This window comes from Fusarium oxysporum, chromosome VII, assembly GCF_013085055.1.
Source record: "Fusarium oxysporum Fo47 chromosome VII, complete sequence".
Taxonomy (NCBI): Eukaryota; Fungi; Ascomycota; class Sordariomycetes; order Hypocreales; family Nectriaceae; genus Fusarium; species Fusarium oxysporum.
In genome coordinates this window covers 624,078-641,826 of record NC_072846.1, presented here as the reverse complement: position 1 = coordinate 641,826, position 17,749 = coordinate 624,078, and the positions used below count along the sequence as shown (strand labels likewise).

The window sequence follows — 17,749 nt, the reverse complement described above, 5'->3', positions numbered from 1 at the left end:
CACATACGGGTAATACAACGTCCCAGTCTCGCCAAGTTATAGAAGAACAAACGATTCATTTCAGTCCGGGCACGCAATCTATCCCTCATTCAGGTAAGTCTCTTCATCTCACTCCCGTGCGAGATACCTGTCAAGAATGGTTTCGCCTCAAATCCCTTGAAGCATCATCTCGAGCCCTGGCCACAACCCGCATAACTGACCCTGATTATAGCTTCTCTTCACCATATTGATGACGTCGCCGATGGCCATGATGTTGAGGATAGATACTATGGCATTCCCGAATTTACCAATCACCGCCCTCAAAATCCGCCGCCTTCAGAGAACCCAATCCCGAGGCTCGAGAAACATCTTGCTCAGGAGTGGATGATGCATCCAAGCTGTTCAAGAGAAGAACATGATGCAGGCCACGGGAAGTTAATCGAGACTGCTTGCCACCATTCTTGTGACTCACTAGAAGATGTTATCGCTCGGCTCGATGGATTGATGAATGATGATCACAGCCATGACCCCCTACCGCATGTCACTGAACCCACTTCTGATATTCTCGATCATGCTTCTTCGGCGGACGATCCTTGCAGTAATAACCTGCCTCAAAATTCTAATTCGCAAGACCACACAAGCTCGCGTCAACATGATTACAGAGCAGCTTGCCAAATCGCTTTTGAAGGATCCCTATGCGGTGGCGTACCACCGAGTCTTTGCTTGGAAGCCAAACATCGCCTTGCACAGCCTTTTACAGATAACTTCATCCGAAAAACGTACGACGTCGACAGCATATGTAGTTTCCCCTCATCCTTGGCTGTCGCCAGGTTGGGTATTCAGTGGTACCCGCAACCACATGTTATCTTCAACCTCACGGATGACGTTCACATCAGCATCGACATCCCTACCGAAGGCTTTCGTCGCAACAATCCTCAGCCGCGAGGGAGTTGCCAGCAACGACGTCCGTTACATCATATCCCAAACTATTGCTTTGGACGGGTTCAGGGCTTGATAGATACATTCATCTGGGTGTTCTTCCCTGCTTTGTGCCATCGCCACATACATGATAACTCCTATAAGCGGACTTCAATTCCCAAGGAGCAATACACATTGTGGTATGATAAGGTCTTATTGCCAGCGGTTGTAGCAGCAGTTCAAGATCCAAGCATACTCCAGTACATTCCCCCAAGCCGCCGAGTCGCTCAATCTACGTCACGCGCTCGACAGGAGGGTATCTCCACTGAGTGTCTTACAGGTGCAAATGCGAGTATGGATGTGCTTGGTCAAGGCACAAGGAGCAACGCACTCTCATATTCACTTCAACACAGACACCTTGGGGCGATATGGCAGGAAATTCAGTCACGAATAATAGCATTTCCACAGTTCGCTGGCGTAAGACTATACATGGGGGCGAAGAACCTGAAGCTTGCATACATGCACTTAGATATCGCTCAAACCCTCAGTGATTTTGACAATCAATGGAATGCCGCTGTTGACAAGAAATTCCTCGATCCAGACTGTACATTTATCGACATTGGTCGTCAATATACCCCTCAAATTGGGTCTGCTGCTGAGTCTAATGTCCTTATTTGGCGCCGCTGCTGTTTGAGACGACTATGGCGGCAGCGACAAGCATGGAGTCGTCAGTACAACACGGCGAAGCCTGACGGACATAAACAATCACAGTCTTTTGAGCCACGTCAATGTGGTGTCTCAACCCTTCGTCAAGCTGAGTACCCGTTCGTCACCACGCGCGACGCGGCTAACATAACAATCACACTCACCCACAATAGCCGTGAGGCTCGTGAAGGTCTCCTCTATAGCCAGTTTTATAACCTCGTCAAGATTCCTTTTGATGCCGCCAAACAGTACCCGTTTCAGAACCCCCAGCTCGAAAAGATGGCTCTGGATCCTTCCTACCTCGCTGATTGCGAAAAGTCTACCCGTGGAAGTCATGCAAATCAAGCTTCTCTCAAGCTCTCTTATCGATTAAGCAAACTCCGGGTTCGAGCTGCCTTGATTCCAAATGGTGAAGACGAGATCCCAGTTCCGTTCGCATATGGCGTTCGAGCTGAGGATCGCCTCTCCTGGGCGCTTCTACAACGTATACTCCCTCACTTGGCCCCCTCGCAGACAGCCGTCTCGGCTGACCATGAAGAGGTTACGCCCGAGAAAGCAAGTCTAGCAGTTAGGATACAGTAGTTATCGTCTTATCAAGGCAACTACAAGATTATAGAGAGCATATATAATACTATTATTCTTAGCATAGATGCAAGTATCAGATATTGGACCTATTCTACCGTAGAACGAGGCGACTACCTCGTCCACAGAGCAGCGTTCTGGCCGCCTTAGGTTTTTCTCCTGCGAGGGTTTTCCCCAAGTATGCACGGTTTCAGGTTGCAGCTACTGGAGATCTTAGGGGTCATGGACCTCCTGCTTTAGGGTGTGGAAAGCTAGTTGATCTATCTGTGCAAGAGAATTCCAGGCTGGAGAGGGATCTGTTCCCGCTGACGGGATGCCCTCTTGAAAGTAATGCGCAATTGTGCCGATAATATGCTGGATGAACTAGATGGAATAGCAGCTGCACAAGGACTTTCCTTGGATTACCTGCTTTGACGCCCAAGACGATGTGCCTGAAACTACCGTAGGGCTGGCTACGGATAGGAAGGTGCCACTTGGGGGAAAGGGCCTGCGACGCTCTCCGTTGATGCAAGTGGACATTGCGGGTGTTCTAGATGAATTCGGATGCGACAGCAATTATAGATAGTTTAGCTCAGCACGTCCTGTGCCCCAGCAGGGGACTTTTCGGGGCCGATGGCTCCCCGGACGAAAAATACACATAACATAGCATAACATAGCACCATCAGCGGTTGGTCTAAGAACCCTGTTTCTTGGAAAGACTGATTCTGGATTGTCTTGCCAAAATCATATTGGAACACCCCCGCCTTTCCCGCCGTCACGGCTACTGACCACAATGTCACCGAGACGTATATCATGTTTTAGACTTGGCACACCGCCGCCGATACCGACCATGAGCCCGATGCGGATATTCGGGAAGCTATGAAGCATGTCTCTTGCTACGGTCGCGGCAACGGCCGTACCGTACACCCTGTCGGGCAAGACGACAATCACAATATTATGACTTCCGACCCTGCCCAAGGCATAATTGTTGTCATCGTTCTGGGCCACTTCTCGAGGGCCCTGGTGTTCTTCATCGAGGAAAGCCTGGGCAGCGACAAGCTCGGTGGTGAGGGCGCAGATTCAGCCAACTGTGTAGTCCTGGGGGTTTGCTATAATTTGCGATAATGCCGGGAGAAAGCAAGGTCTGAATTAAGGTAAATTGGTCGACCATACGATAAGTAACAACTCTGAAACTGGATGACGTAGGATGCTAAAATGTCAAAAATGAACCAGAGACAAAGTGGCAGAAACTTTCTATACGCAGAACAGGATCTTGCCAGGCTGCATGATTGAGGGGTGGCGTAAATTAGGCGCCTCTCTTTGTAGTGCTGCCGCAAGCTGAGCACCTCCTATGCGTGATTGGCGATAGGAGGGCTCAGGCCCAACCTGCAGGGGCTCCCGCACAAAAGTAGCGCACTCAATGTTGCTTGTTGCAGTCAGGCTACCAACTGGCATGCCCTAATCGTTGGTTTAGAGCAGCGTGGGAGCCTTTGTGACATGCGTTCAAACGCGCCGGTAACGAGTTTGAGTAACGATTGTAGTCGTGAGGGAAATTAATGCATGGAAATAGGCCGGAGATGGACGCATACGTGAGAATGAACAGGGGTAAGGCTACAATTTGGGGTAAATGACAATTAAGAATAGAAGAGTAGGGCATAATGGGTAGAGAGGATAGCAGCCATTCTTATGGCATCTATTGACTCAAGGGCAAGGATCACGACCATCGTGAATAACTTCACGGTTGCCATGAACTCTAAATCACAGGCAGCATCCTGCTGCCTAGACGATCGGCAGACTGAACATGAGTATAAGAGACCGACTCTCGTCGCTCCTTTAGATAGAAAATCAAGTGCTCATTTGATCTTGGCTGTCCATCCGTGCATGCGATACAGGCCCTAATAGACAAGATCGATCAATGACAACATTGGCCAAATCGACGTCCGCCTTGCATTTCGCAACACAGTGGTGAACCGAACCGGGCGAACCAAACCTAATTATCAGGGGCTCGGAAAAGGGATTGACACCCATACCTTGAGGTACAGGACTATTCTTGTTATTGCGTGATTAAAAGCTCTTGACACGTTAATGTGAGCCAAAGGGTATCCCGAAACTAGATCCCGAGGACAACGGCAATGTATTTAAACACACTTGGGCATATATCGCTAGGTGTTCGGGATTATGAAGCCTCCAAAGCCTTCTACGATGTTGTGTTGGCACCCCTCGGGCTAAAGCTCGTTTACCAAAGCACGGCCACTGCACCACGCACACTTGGGTATGGGCCAGATCCGGACGACGAGCTGATCAACCTGTTCGAATATAAAGATTCCGCGACGGCGCCGGGACCAGGATGTCACATCGCCTTTAAGGCGCCGACCCGACAGGCTGTGCGGGATTTCTACGAAGCAGCGGTGCGATGCGGCGGGAAGAGCAACGGCGAGCCGGGGTTGAGGATTCACTATGGCCCGACATACTTTGCAGCCTTTGTTATCGACCCGGATGGATGGAGATTAGAAGCTGTTTGCAAGTCGGACGAGTCGGAACATTCTTAAGCATCTATATACCGGTTTGTCTAATAGGGTGCTTGCTTAAGATTAGCTATAGGCTTTTGAAAAGGCAATTGATAAGGGCACGCTCCAGCTTTGCAGCCTCTGATTCGTCAGTCACTTTTTTCTTAGTGCAGGCAGGATTCTGCCGACGCTCCCGAAGTACCCGACCTTAGCTCTCTTTAATCTGTTGGAAAATCCGGGAATCCCCCTTATATTCAGGATTCAGACTGTTAGTCTGAAAGTGCTAGATTTAACGTTCAAAGTCCTAGATGAAATCGACTAGAGATATAAACCCGAGAAGAACTCTCATCTCAACAATGAACAATCAAGTTTCATAAAATATATTTTCACCCAGCACTACTGCGCATATAAACAACAGAGGCTAGATCCGAGGTTTCTGTATAAAGCTTGTAGTATTTTTTCTATGTTAATGTCTAATCAGCTCTCCCTTTGATTCTAGCTGTTCCGCTTTTATACCACTCAAGATTTTCTGAATCGTAAAACGGCATCTCCCGTTTTGGTAGGTGTAAAACTAGATGCAATACCGAACAATTCTCCGTTGCAGGACACATATTTGGCCAATGAGATGTTCCAGACTTCAAAATGCGAATTCTACGCGAGTGTGTAAGTGGGAATCGGTCAAAAACACTATATTAGGGTATTATGTCTTAGAGCGTTGCTTAAAAGCTATGGCTAGTCTTCAACATCATATGCTAAACATTCGGACTAAGCTCGCTTACCGTAAGTATCTTTGCGGCCAATAAAGAATCTCATCTCGATATCGAAGTCGATTATATGAGAGAACCTACTGTACTTAAGGAGTTCAGCTTCAAGCGTCTTATTTCCTTCGTATGTATGTATGTATGTATGTATGTATGCATGTGTATTTTTCGTCGGGGAGGCCTTCGGCCCCGAAAAGTCCCCTTCTGTGGCACAGGACGTGCTGAGCTAGGGGTCTCTGTCTATGATCTAATTACACAATCCTATTGGATAGGGAGAGGCTTAGTCGTTCTCGATGCGAAATTAGACTTCCCCGTCAAGCGCATTTCCTGCAAAACACGAAAACAGACCACACCATCCAGCATATCATCGGCACAAACGGCGCATCGTATCGAACCTGTTACCCGTCAGCGGGAGGACCAGGCGCGGCTGAGAAACAGAAGCCACAAGATAAGCCTGTTGTCAGGGAGGTCGTGGTGGGCCTGTGGGCGCGGCAACTCGAGGCTGCCCTCGAGTGGTCACGGCCAGATGAAGGGCGAGCCTCGTAAGAAGATTAGGCAAAAGAAAACAAACATGAAGAATAATGAAAGGAGGAGGGGCGCGAGTGCGTCCTGTGTTGGTCTCGACTAGTGGCGGGGGCAGAGCTTGTCGAAGAAGGCGCTCGTTCTGGACAGCTTGACAAACTTGGCGAAGTCTTTTCCTATTGCGAGGTTGACCGCTGCATTCGGTGAGGGGGCTAGCCTCATCCGATGACGCGGCGGTACCTTTCTGCAGTAGATGATATGATCCGGTGCTTTGCGTCGGTTGCATGAGCAGACCAGTCGCGCTTCATTGTGGTCGAATCTCTCGTGATATGCGACAAAGTCCCCATGGAGGGATCTTGCTTCCAGCAGATGGTGCAATACTGCACGTGAGAGCAAGAGCTCCGGCGGGCAGGCTGTGGTCGCCTTGAGATTGAATTGCCCCACAAGTGTCTGTATGTATGTATGTTGTATTTTTCGTCTGGGTGGCTGTAACGAAGCCAAATCTCCTACTGGAGTGTCGCACTGGATGTGCTTAAATGGATTGAAACGTCGGGTCATTCATAATGAGCAGCAGTAGTAAGTTGATTGGTTCTATTGTCAGATATTAAGGTGAATCGTGTATATTTCTTGATTCTGTCGCAATCGAAGGACTATTGAGACCTTATATCTTCGACTGGTTCTTTCTAGGACTTGAGTCCTAGAAAGTCCTAGATGAAAGTCCTACAATCTAAGTTTAGGGCTTCAAACTTTAATCCTGAACCTTAATCCTGAAGTTGAGGGTGAACCCTCCAATATTCAACATCTATCTTCTGTGTGGGGTATTCCATCCCACAGGTTTTACTTAAATCACCCCAGCTTGATTACTAAGGGCTGTTGTTCCTAAGGCTCGTTGAGACCACGCCTGGCCTGCGACAAAAGAAGTTAGCTTCGGCTTTAGCTTATGATAGGCATATTGATGAGAGAGTACTCGATTTAATGATAACCCCTTATTGACGATGGCTTGTTCAATCAGAGTGATCAGAAAACGCCATGACGCTCGACTATGCAATTGGCGAGTTCTATTTTCATGTAAGCCCTAGCAAGGATCCTGTACAACGAACCTGCATAAGGTCAACGACGATGAAATCTGTCCTGTTCAAATTCGGCAGTTAACTACGAAAAGCCATATACTCTACCATACTTTACCAACCAACCTCAATCAACTGCGCCGCCATGTTTAGCTCCATTACCGCTATAACAATCTTCATTTTTGGCCTCAGCGCCTTCAGCCACGGTGTCAGCAATCTCATCTCCCCACGCAAGGCTCTCACTGCAAAGCAACTACCGGAGTCAGCCCTCCCCGCACTCAATGGCTTCTCGGTCGCTATCATCGGAATTGGCATTTACTACATGCTAGCTGCCTACCAGGAGAACCGCGGCTTCTTTGCGCTCACACTGACGCGGTTCATTACAGCAAGAATCTTTTGGCTACAAGGTCCTCCTTGGAGGGTGATTGCTAAGTGGGAGGCATTTTCGGCTGTGCTCACAGCTGCTGCGCTTTTTTACGAGAGCTATTGGGGGAGGTTTGGAGGATGGGGTTATGGAGAACCTATGATGTATGAAGATTCTGCATATGGATATGGAGAACATGTGCTTGTGTAATTTGGTTGTGCTTTTTAGTAGCAAGGCATCTAACAATTGAGTCAACTTTGGCTGCCTGATGGATTGTCCCAGGAGAAGAAAAGTTTAGTCCTAGTCCTACACACACACATGATTTATATACAGCGCATATTATTCCTGGAGCAAGCATTGCCTTTACGTGGATATAGATTCATTGGTATTCCACAACGGCCGGAAGCCAGGCATTTCGAGTGTTTCGACAAAGTCCGAGCCAAGTATATGGTCTTGGGCTCGCAGTACCCGTTGGCAGAGCTAATAAGCCTACTGTACCAATTACCCCGCGTATCAGGTCCTGATACACGATTTGATGGTCCGTGCCCTTTTGGTATTGGGTCCTGATACATGAAATCATGGCCCGTGCGCGTCAAGTACTCATATTACGGCAGATCAGATGGTTTAATAACACTAATTTCCGCCTATCCTGCAGCCAAGTCCTACAGTCCAAAATCAAATTGTTGTACAATTGATTTTTTTTACCCCGCTTTACAGGGGGTAGACTTGATTTTTGACGGGGGTAGAATTAAATTTCGAGAAACCACTAACTACATGGCACGTTAGTCACATACACAGGTAGAGTACAATGTTTAGGACGGTAATACCACCTCAGGAAGTGGCATGGACCCCATCCCTAGTCCCTCCTGTGCCGGAAGCGAGGGCACGAAGGCAACGCGATTGTCGCAACTCATGGTAGTCCGCCAGGAAATTTCATCCGTCGCGTCAGGACTCAAGCCTCAACGAAAGCGAAAAAAAAAGAGATAAAAAAGATTTATGGTCAAAAAAAGTGTTATCAAGCCAGAAAGCCGACCGTAAACTTACATCGATAGGAGTTGGACTGTTGATTTCATTGATCAGTGGCTTTGCGGGACCCTGATTATTACGCCGACGTGGGGCCCCGCACGCTGACAAAGAACTTGCCTCGATATGATTTCCGGCGGGTAACCCTTCGCAACGTAATGAGGCTCCACTTTAATTAGGCCAAGCATCAAAACACAAAACACACGTTTGCAATGCAAATATCCACTCTTCGAAATCGATCCTCACCACGACATCAATCCCACATATCATGGATGGATCATTGAGTGTAGAAGAATTGACAAGACCCCTACGAGAAGCTGAGCAGCGCGCGAAGGAGGAGCGACAACGCGCTGAGAGGGAACAGCAACGCGCCGAGGAAGCAGAGAGAGAACGACAGGAAGAGCGACAACGCGCCGAGAGGGAACAGCAACGCGCCGAAGCGTCAGAGGAATAAACACGACTCACGACACTTGACGAATACATTGCAGCTTGCCATGCTTCCGTTTTCTCTCGCTTCGCCATCGAAACAGATCCAAAACTGACTTCGAGGGGCTCCATCACCAACCCGCGTGACAAGTGGTGTCCTAAAAACCTCAGGCCATGGCCCGACTTCCTTGATCAACAGAAGCTCACCTTCGGTACACTCTACGATTCATTTCCTACCGAAAGCCGCGTTTTCGAGAACCGAAATTTCCTGGCCGGCTTGGGGAACAGGATCTCTCAACGGCCGATAGCAGACGAGAAGACGCTCGAATATTTCCTACATAATAGCGTGGAGGATCCGGTTAGAGCCATCATACAACAGCTCAAACAGGTGGAAGAGGTCAGCAGGGCTTTTCAGATCGGAGATGGCGTCGTCTTTGAGAACCATCCCCATGCCCTCAGCGATGTGGCCGAAGAAGTCGTTGAGAGGGAGACCCCATCGACACCACCGCGGACGCCAGACCACAGAAGAGATCTCAACCAGTTGCGGCCGGATCAAATCTGCGTCTATCGATCCGACAACACCCTGTCTTCCCGGCGCACTATGGTTTACGTTTCCGAGTATAAGCCGCCCCACAAGTTGACCACTCCGCATCTTCGTCTCGGTCTCCGCGCCATGGACATCCACAGGGAAGTTGTGAACCGAAGGACGATCCCAACTTCTGTAGACCCTGACGCGCGTTTCCAGTACCACGCGGAGAAGCTGACGGCATCTGCCATGACGCAGACATATCATTACATGATCGAAAGTGGCCTTGAATATGGTCTTCTTACTACTGGCGAGGCTATTGTGTTTCTCAAAGTCGACTGGGACGAACCTGAGACTCTGTACTATCATCTAGCAGAGCCTGGTCCGGAGGTGTCGGCACATCCAAACAACCTCCATATATGCACGGCTGTCGGTCAATATCTAGCGTTCACCCTCATGGCTCTCGGTTCGCCTGGAGAACGACGGGAGACAGGAGGAACGTCTAAAAGCTATGAAGAACTTGAAGACGTGGGCTGAGGACTTCGAATCGACATTACGTTCTATCCCAGAAAATGAACGATCGGCGTCATCAGACTACTCACCTGGTCATGAACCTACCACCTACAAGGATGTCGATCGGTCGCCGGCCTTGCCCCGCAAAAGGACACGTCGAACTGCTGTGTGCCAGATTGGCGAGGGGTCGTTGACGAAGGATGACAGGCAGGAACCATCTGATGACGAGTCGGCATCCAGGCCACCGGACACGCCTACGCCAACCGGGCGAAATACAAGACAGGGAACTAGGCGGAGCCAGCGACTGGCGTTACGGCCGCGCGGAGGAGGCGGCGAGCAGGGTCGGCAGTACTGTACTCAGAAATGTCTTCTCGGGATGGTCAAAGGTGGTTTCCTCGACCCAAAATGCCCGAACGTGGCACTTCACCGCAAGAGCTGTGCTCCCGCCCGCGCACGTCATCCTGTCAATCACGAGGAGTGGCTTCGCCTACTCTGGAAGCAGCTAGAACAGTCTCTTGACGACGGGATCAGGCCATTGGGGGAGGGTGGTGCGCGGGGTGTGCTTTTCCAAGTGACCCTACTTGCGCATGGCTACACCTTTGTCAGCAAGGGCACGGTGCGGGCATTCATCAAAGATCTCTTGCACGAGGCTGCTGTTTACGAGCGTCTCAAACCAATCCAAGGCATCCACGTGCCTGTCTTCTTGGGTGCCATTGACCTTCGATCGATGAACAAGACTTACTACTATGACCACCGGGTCTACGTGGTGCACATGACATTTTTGTCCTGGGGAGGCTGCAGCATCGACAGAGCACAGAGAATTGGCGACATGGACAGGTCGCTCGAAGACGAGGCCATTCGGTCCTTGAGAGCCATGCATCGAGAGGGCGTGGTCCACAAAGATGTGAGGCTTGCAAACATATTATTCAATCCTGAGACCAGCGGGGTTATGGTGATCGACTTTGAACGGGCTTTGCTACTCAACCCGCCTCGACGTCCGTTGGCGCAGCTGGTGCCGAACAAGCGAGCGTGGAAGTCGGAGACGATGGATGCCAAGAAGGTAACTGGTGATTCAAGCAAGCGAAGTCGGCCAAGTCAGAGCTTTTCAGAGGATATTTGGTTGGCAAAGACGGCGTTCTCAGAGTGGAATGCTGACCCATGGACACGAGTCGCGAGAGCGCCTTGCTAGTAAATCTACAGCCAATCACCCTACACTTCTATTTATAAATCGTCATGTATCCTAGATTGTCGTTTGCCCCTGCCCACTCTTACGTGAATGTTTATCAAGAGAGATGGTATCGCAACTAAGTACCCTACTCTTCTATTCCTAATTGTCGTGTACCCCTAATTGTCGCGTACCCCTGTCTATTTCTGTACTGCTTATCTATCTCCGGTTTATTCCCACATCATCCGTATCGACGGTCTGCGCTTGCGTCACACGCGTGTAAACGCATACTTTATCTTTCATATGTTATCCACCCTATTTACTGTAGTTTTGATCTAAGGTTTGTTTCATAGATAGGAATATTATATTGTCAGGGAGGGCTTGGTTCAGTTCCCCCTCCTTTTCTGGATACAAGAATAACATCGTGATAAGGGAAAGTGGGGCCCATTCCCAGCCGCCAATCTAACATGGACAAACCCCGCTTCAGGGCTGTGCTCGACCAATCGTAGATCGTGATTGGATGACATAAGGATAAGCGCGCACACGACATCGCAGGGCTTGCTACTAAAAGACAACCGGGGCTAGGCTCAGCCATAACGCGACATCACAAATTTACTATACTAAACACAAACCCATTACCTCTTCATCCTTCCATTATCTCTCATTCTTTTTCTTCACCCTTTCATCGCGCGACTCGTTGTTTACCTCTGGATACCCCTCCTTCTCTCCACTCCCGACACGGGCATACCTAACCGCATCAAAACGCCACAATGAGCAATCGAAAGCGATCGCGCTCCGTCGGGGAGGAGAATCGCGCAGAGTGTCCTTTTACAATTTCTTACGCGCCTGACCCATCGCGCGCAGATCAGGAACGTCATAAGAACAAGAAGCGGAAGCGCGACGGTCAAGATGACGATAAACGAGTTCAGATTCAAATCTCTCCCTTCTCTCCCACTGGAAGCTTCGAAACCCACGACACTATGGACCTGTATTATACAGTCGAACCTGGAAAGCGATGGCAAGATATGACGCGCTACAACAGCTTCGTCCGTAAGTATCCGATGAATCCCGGCGTCTTCCAAACTGTGAGGGGCTTATGGCTAATTCTTGGCAGTTAACAGCATCAAGTACTACAGCGAGGGCTTCGTCTATGTCGCCAACGAGTCAACCGTCGAGCACCAAAAGGCCACAAATGATGGCAAAGTTGGTTACAAAAAGTCTAATGATGAGTGGGTTGCGCGCATCCTCGAGATTCGCGCTTCCGATGAGCACCATGTTTATGCTCGCGTTTACTGGATGTACTGGCCCGACGAACTGCCTCCTGGTACCATCGACCGCAAAAAGACAGTTCAAGGCCGCCAGCCGTATCATGGTACTAACGAACTGATCGCCTCCAACCACAGTCCGTTCTAGAATGCTTAGCAATATCGTCCTGCAACGCAACTAACCGATTACTTCAGTGGATATCATCAACGTCGTTAGTGTAACAGCACCCGCAATCGTCAACCAATGGATTGAGTCAGATGACGAAGAAATCCAAGGCGCGCTTTATTGGCGTCAAGCATACGACTGCTGCAAACCACAACTTTCGGTATGTTGCGCGATAGCTCCCCTTACCTTCGCGTTCACTAATATTTGTACAGTCCGTTGGCATCATATGCAAATGTGCAGCCCCCGCGAACCCCGATAAGATGCTCATAGGATGCACGAGCTCGGGGTGTGGGCAATGGATGCATCACGAATGTTTGACTCATGATGTTCTCATGCAAGTTTATGAACGACTAGGCACCGACAAGCCTCATCGAAACGAGGCTGCGATTTTGAATGAGGAAAAGGTCAAAGCTACCCGTCCTCTATCACCAACCGATGCCGAGGAGAAAGAGACCCAGCCCACGATCGATGTCCGCTCTGGAGAGACTAAATATAATGTACACGTAAAGGAGCTTGTTCGAGAAACACCTCTGGGGACCAAAACCTCAACGCCTGGACCAACGCCATCGAGATCTATCACTGCCGCACCAGCCAAGGGATCAGCCAAGCAGGGCCGCAAGAAGAAGACTGGGGATTATAAGCCGTACGCAGGACTCTTTGAGGCTAACCTCAAGATGCAAGAAGGGCCTACAGCGTGGGAGATTCGTGACTTACGAGAAAACGTAACGGGCGGCGAGAAGTCCTGGACGGAGAAGGCCTACTGTCTGATATGCGGCACTGGTATCGAATGACTACTCAAGTAAGGGACCCCATAACTACACTGGATCTGTTCAGGTGAGCAGACCCATCGGGCTTTCGAAGGTGAAATTTGAGATTGCGTAGGCTAGTTGTTTGGCTCCCTGACGATTATTGTTTGCGTCGACAGCCCAATCAAGCATGTAGACCAGAAATGCGCCGCATTTCCACTTCTGCACCAATCAGAATCTCCATTTTCTTACCCCGAATTTCCCCTCTGGAAATGCGGCACATTTCCATTTAGGCCTGTAAACCGAGAACGCGAAATGCGCCGCGTTTCTTCCACGAAGGCCCGTGCCAACCATGTAGACGACGGCGCTCTTAAACTTTACAGGAGACGCAAACCGCAAGCGGGTTGCCCAGAAAGAGCCTTGAGGAACGAAATTCAAAGATGGGATTTGGGAAGGGGATACCATTTCCTGCGAATAACTGCAAGCTATGTGTAATGCAATGTCAATAAGAAACTAGTGGCCCCGGAATGCCGGTCGTCATGAACCAGAATATGCATCAAGGACTAAAACTTGTCAATGGTGCTAGATACGAGGCAGACATCATGAAAAAGGTGACTAGACATGGGCGTAGGGAGCTGACGAAAACTACTTTCCATACACTATACCCCGTCTCAAGGTCATTTAGATATTATAAAAACTGTTTTTATCTTCATTCCTGCTCTCGTTGTGACGTTATCGCTCGTATTAGTTGTGAACCTCGTCGTCGCTTCGCCAGCCCATAGCCAATCAGAATTTCGTGGTTAAAACTAAACCCAATTCGATTTTCATAGTCAAAACTAATCCTTCTTTGAGTTAGCGCAGAGTGTGCCCGCGCTAAGTCTGTTTAGTCAAGTAATCTCCACATCTGTGGCCTTAGGGGGTTCACTGATGTATTTGTGTAAGTACTTTGTTTGCTTCATCTCTATGTGTCAGAAACCTCTCACCTATTCTTTGTGTTTTTTACTGCGGTGTTAGGGTTGGGTTTGTCTATTACAAAGTGAGATTGGGCCCCCACTTTCACATTATGTGATTCATCTAAACTTACAGGTAATACAGACCCCAGTCCCTATCGCATATGTGATCGAGTCCTACTCCTATTTAAACATCAGAATCCCACTTTTGACTTCTTAGTTCCTGTCAATCATCATAACTCTCGTCCTCTTTTCCCCCACTTCCATTATCATCATCATCCTCGTCACCGTTACTATCTTTGCTGTCTTTATGATGTCCGCGGAGAGTAGACACTCGGCGGACCAGGGTCTTCTCAGCTTCAGCATTACCTCCTGTCACACTATCTAACTCCTCTATAAAACCTCATTGAGATATAAATACCGAGCAGTTCTGGAATGGACGTTTTTCGCAAGCTTTGTAGATCGCCGCCTGTAGCCATCTGAACCCCAGGGACTCTTAAGTCCCTGGAAAGATCTTGCATCATGTTATTGCCAGCAAGATAATTAACGAAGACGACTGTTATCTTAATCATTCTACGGGAGATGATGGGACTTAAGAGAGGGCGAACGGTCTACCCGCAATGGGTGCAATGAATTGTAGTAGAACATCGATTTTTTACCCACTCAGACTGGACACTAAATGTAGTATAAAGCTTACTACCATTATATAAATACATACACTATAACCTTTAGACTCAACCTATTTATATTTTTATAAGACCTTCTAGCTTGTTGTTGGTATATTCGTCTTGGAAGTTGCTGAACTCGTCGTCGGCCCCAAGCTTTGCAGCCAATCAGAATTTAGCGGTCAAGATGTGGCCGTTTTTGGATATGTGGGGACGTCACTCAGCCAATTGCCGAATTTCGCGGGCAAGATCCATCCATTTTCGGATATATGGGGCATCCATTTAGCCAATCACCGAATTTCGCGGGCAAATTCCGTCCATTTTTAGCTAGTACAAAAACACCCCACCCTAGATCTTACGTAAGGCACATTACGACGCAATGCATTGAACAGATCGCATATCCTGATTCACATCCAGTTATTTGCACCGCCCACATACCTAGTAGTCAATAACAAAATCAATAGCAGTAGATTTGATTTAATTGCCCCACATTACAGGGGATAGATTTGATTTTTGTAAGCCAATTAAAGCCCGTTAAGATTTCTAGTACAACACGCGACACGCCGATCGCGTAAAGCACTTTAGAATCAGTCTCTACTTCCACTTATATATCCTTTTAAGCCTTACCATCGAATTTTTTTACTACTTATTATAATAGGCCTAGGCCCTTTCTCATACCTCAATAATTATCGAGTCTTAGTATATCGAATATGTCGCCACGCTTATATATCGGATAAGGTACCTACGCATTTACGCAGCAAGCATAAGGATATGACGCCAGCTACGCGATACCAAGTAGCTAAGGTCATCGCCAAGATTCTAGGTATTATCAAGAGTTAATCGCAATTAGCTATAAAATTCAAATTTCTGTTACCTCTGCCTAGTCCTATATACCAAAATCAATTCTAATAGAATTAATTTATTTTGCCCTATATCATACAAGCTAGACTTAATTTTTAACCAGAGGTAGAATTGAATTATGTTATGTTATGTTATGTATATTTTTCGTCCGGGGGGCCGTAGGCCCCAAAAAGTCTCCTACTGGAGCACAGGACGTGCTGAGCTAGAGGAATTACAGTCTATCTATACGCTAATTACAGAGATATTTGGCCCTAACGAGGATTAGTCATCCGCTACGCGAAATTAGTCTTCCCCTCAGAGTCCAATTTCTGCGAACGCGTCAACAAACTGCGCTCTATCCAGCATATCAATAGCACAAATGGCGCATCTTATCAAGCTTGCTACCCGTCAGCGGGATGATCAAGCGCGGCTGATGAATGACAGCCGCAAGGTAAGCCTGTTTTTAGGCGATCGTGAGCCTCTAAACGCGGTTGTCGCGGGGCTGCCTCCGAGTGATCGCAGTCGGATGGAGGGCGTATCAGCGCCTTCCATTTAGCTGCAAGCATATAAGAAAGAGGAAAGGTAACAAAAGAAACGTATTGAAAATAAAAAGAGAGAAAGAGAGAAAGAGAGACGCGAGTGCTTCTCGAGTCGTGTTCGCCTAGTAGCGAGGGCAGATGTTTCCAAAGAACGCGCTGGCCTTGGATAGGTCGATATATTTGGTAAAGTCTTTTCCTATTGCTAGATTGACCGCTGCATTCGGTGAGGGTGCAAGCCTCATCCGATGACGCGGCGGTATCTTTCTGCAGTAGAAGATGTGATCCGGTGCTTTGCGTCGGCCACATGAGCAGACTAGGCGTGCGTCGACATGGTCGAATCTCTCGTGATACGCAGCGAAGTCCCCGTGAAGGGATCTCGCTGCCAACAGATGGTGCAAGGCTGCGCGCGGGAGCGAAAGCTCCGGCGGGCAGCCTGTAGTCGCCTTGAGATTGAGCCTCTTATACTGCTCAGGGGCAGAGGTCGACCACCACGTCTCGAATGCTTCTTTCGGTTTCTGTCTTGCGATCCTTCGCAAGTATGCTAGTGTTGGCTGAGCCTGCCCAGGCTCGGGGGCTGATGATGCTGCTTTGGCCAGTTTATCGGCCTGTTCGTTGCCGGGGATGTCGGTGTGTCCTGGCACCCAGCGTACCTGTGTGGCTCCATGCAAAGCTGTTAGTGCCTGAAACTCGAGAAAGACGTCCTGTGAGGAGTCGGACGGTGTGCCTCGCAGGCATGTAGCAGCCGCGAGATTGTCTAGGCAGATTATGATGTTTCGTGAAACTGATTCTTGTAGGTTTAGAGCGGCCTTCAAGCCCTGAAGCGCCCCTGTAGCTTCGGCATCGAAAACCTCTGCAGGTCCAAGGCGACCTGACCCGTCGAGGACGGGGAAGTTGCCCTGGTGAATAGTAAAGCCGTAGCTGGCAGCTCCCTGAGAGGAGAGAGAGCCATCTGAGTATATTACTAGGGTTAGCGGATCGAGTGACTGCACCCAACGGAGGAAAGCGTCGGCCGTTTCCTTCTTCGACGCTGTCTGCAGCGGTGGCATTTGTTCTTGGTTGAAGCATCGCTGGATGAGCTTCGGTCGCGCGCACGGCGCAAGGAGCTCATCTGTGCGTCGAAGACGTGTTCGGAAGCTACTTTCCGTCTGTGCTTGGTATCTTCGTTTTATGAGGTCGTGGTAAGCAGGTTGGCTGGGCGGACGCGTTCGCCTCGCCAGAGGGTGAGCCTCATCAAGCGATTTGAGCCGTGCAGAGAATCGGAGTCGTCGTGATTCAAGGAGTTGCGCGACTGGCGGTATCCCACTTTCTCGGTGGAGAGCAGCAATAGGTGTTGTCTTCCAGACGGGAAGTATAGCTCTCATGGCCTGGTTCATGGCTTTGGTCATTCTCTGTATCAGATGTTGGTTGCTTGAAGGTAAGTCTTTACTGGGTTGATTCCATCGCGGCCTGGATGTGCCCGGGTACCAGGCCTCGGAGCCGTGGAGCAGCACGGGCTCGATACATGCCCTGACGGCACTTCGTACGGCAGCCGGCAGCGGGCC

At 49.1% G+C, this 17,749-nt stretch overlaps 8 protein-coding genes across 8 annotated transcripts; 6 read left to right on the top strand and 2 right to left on the bottom strand.

Annotated features, from left to right (window-relative positions):
- Positions 1-68: 68 nt before the first annotated feature.
- FOBCDRAFT_97796 (uncharacterized protein) lies at positions 69-2,154 on the top strand (the record flags this gene model as incomplete). The annotated part of the gene is made up of 2 exons (XM_054705424.2): positions 69-93; positions 212-2,154. Coding segments are annotated over 2 exons (1,968 nt in total), but the record flags the coding sequence as incomplete, so codon positions are not given.
- Positions 2,155-2,404: 250 nt separating this feature from the next.
- On the bottom strand, positions 2,405-2,713 carry FOBCDRAFT_138762 (uncharacterized protein; the record flags this gene model as incomplete). The annotated part of the gene is made up of 1 exon (XM_059608008.1): positions 2,405-2,713. A coding segment is annotated over one exon (309 nt), but the record flags the coding sequence as incomplete, so codon positions are not given.
- A 194-nt stretch (positions 2,714-2,907) lies between these two features.
- On the bottom strand, positions 2,908-3,618 carry FOBCDRAFT_203929 (uncharacterized protein; the record flags this gene model as incomplete). The annotated part of the gene is made up of 2 exons (XM_059609091.1): positions 2,908-3,207; positions 3,424-3,618. 2 exons carry the CDS (start codon positions 3,616-3,618, stop codon positions 2,908-2,910), a joined length of 495 nt encoding a protein of 164 aa, XP_059467462.1.
- A 677-nt stretch (positions 3,619-4,295) lies between these two features.
- On the top strand, positions 4,296-4,712 carry FOBCDRAFT_241580 (Glyoxalase/Bleomycin resistance protein/Dihydroxybiphenyl dioxygenase; the record flags this gene model as incomplete). Its single annotated transcript, XM_059610374.1, has 1 exon — positions 4,296-4,712. One exon carries the CDS (start codon positions 4,296-4,298, stop codon positions 4,710-4,712), a length of 417 nt encoding a protein of 138 aa, XP_059467461.1.
- Positions 4,713-5,558: 846 nt separating this feature from the next.
- FOBCDRAFT_227339 (uncharacterized protein) lies at positions 5,559-6,460 on the top strand. Its single transcript, XM_059609741.1, has one exon. It carries the CDS (start codon positions 5,565-5,567, stop codon positions 6,057-6,059), a length of 495 nt encoding a protein of 164 aa, XP_059467460.1. The 5' UTR covers positions 5,559-5,564; the 3' UTR covers positions 6,060-6,460.
- A 640-nt stretch (positions 6,461-7,100) lies between these two features.
- On the top strand, positions 7,101-7,732 carry FOBCDRAFT_227338 (uncharacterized protein). The gene has a single exon (XM_059609740.1). The coding sequence runs from the start codon at positions 7,166-7,168 to the stop codon at positions 7,592-7,594; it is 429 nt and encodes a 142-aa protein (XP_059467459.1). The 5' UTR covers positions 7,101-7,165; the 3' UTR covers positions 7,595-7,732.
- Positions 7,733-8,640: 908 nt separating this feature from the next.
- On the top strand, positions 8,641-11,061 carry FOBCDRAFT_295617 (uncharacterized protein; the record flags this gene model as incomplete). The annotated part of the gene is made up of 3 exons (XM_059611866.1): positions 8,641-8,848; positions 9,005-9,749; positions 9,805-11,061. Exons 1-3 carry the CDS (start codon positions 8,676-8,678, stop codon positions 11,059-11,061), a joined length of 2,175 nt encoding a protein of 724 aa, XP_059465296.1. The 5' UTR covers positions 8,641-8,675.
- A 586-nt stretch (positions 11,062-11,647) lies between these two features.
- Positions 11,648-13,423, top strand: FOBCDRAFT_44612 (uncharacterized protein). Its single transcript, XM_054705422.2, has 4 exons — positions 11,648-12,087; positions 12,152-12,439; positions 12,498-12,628; positions 12,681-13,423. Exons 1-4 carry the CDS (start codon positions 11,808-11,810, stop codon positions 13,257-13,259), a joined length of 1,278 nt encoding a protein of 425 aa, XP_054561397.1. The 5' UTR covers positions 11,648-11,807; the 3' UTR covers positions 13,260-13,423.
- The last annotated feature ends 4,326 nt before the right edge of the window (positions 13,424-17,749 follow it).

What these genes read in the sequence shown, in the direction of transcription:
- FOBCDRAFT_227339 (XM_059609741.1), top strand. Translation starts at nt 5,565, where the DNA reads ATGTATGTATGTATGTATGTATGCATGTGTATTTTTCGTCGGGGAGGC.
- FOBCDRAFT_44612 (XM_054705422.2), top strand. Translation starts at nt 11,808, where the DNA reads ATGAGCAATCGAAAGCGATCGCGCTCCGTCGGGGAGGAGAATCGCGCA. An exon ending in GCGCTACAACAGCTTCGTCC is followed by an intron (nt 12,088 to 12,151) that starts GTAAGTATCCGA and finishes AATTCTTGGCAG; the next exon opens with TTAACAGCATCAAGTACTAC. An exon ending in ACTGATCGCCTCCAACCACA is followed by an intron (nt 12,440 to 12,497) that starts GTCCGTTCTAGA and finishes CGATTACTTCAG; the next exon opens with TGGATATCATCAACGTCGTT.
- FOBCDRAFT_227338 (XM_059609740.1), top strand. Translation starts at nt 7,166, where the DNA reads ATGTTTAGCTCCATTACCGCTATAACAATCTTCATTTTTGGCCTCAGC.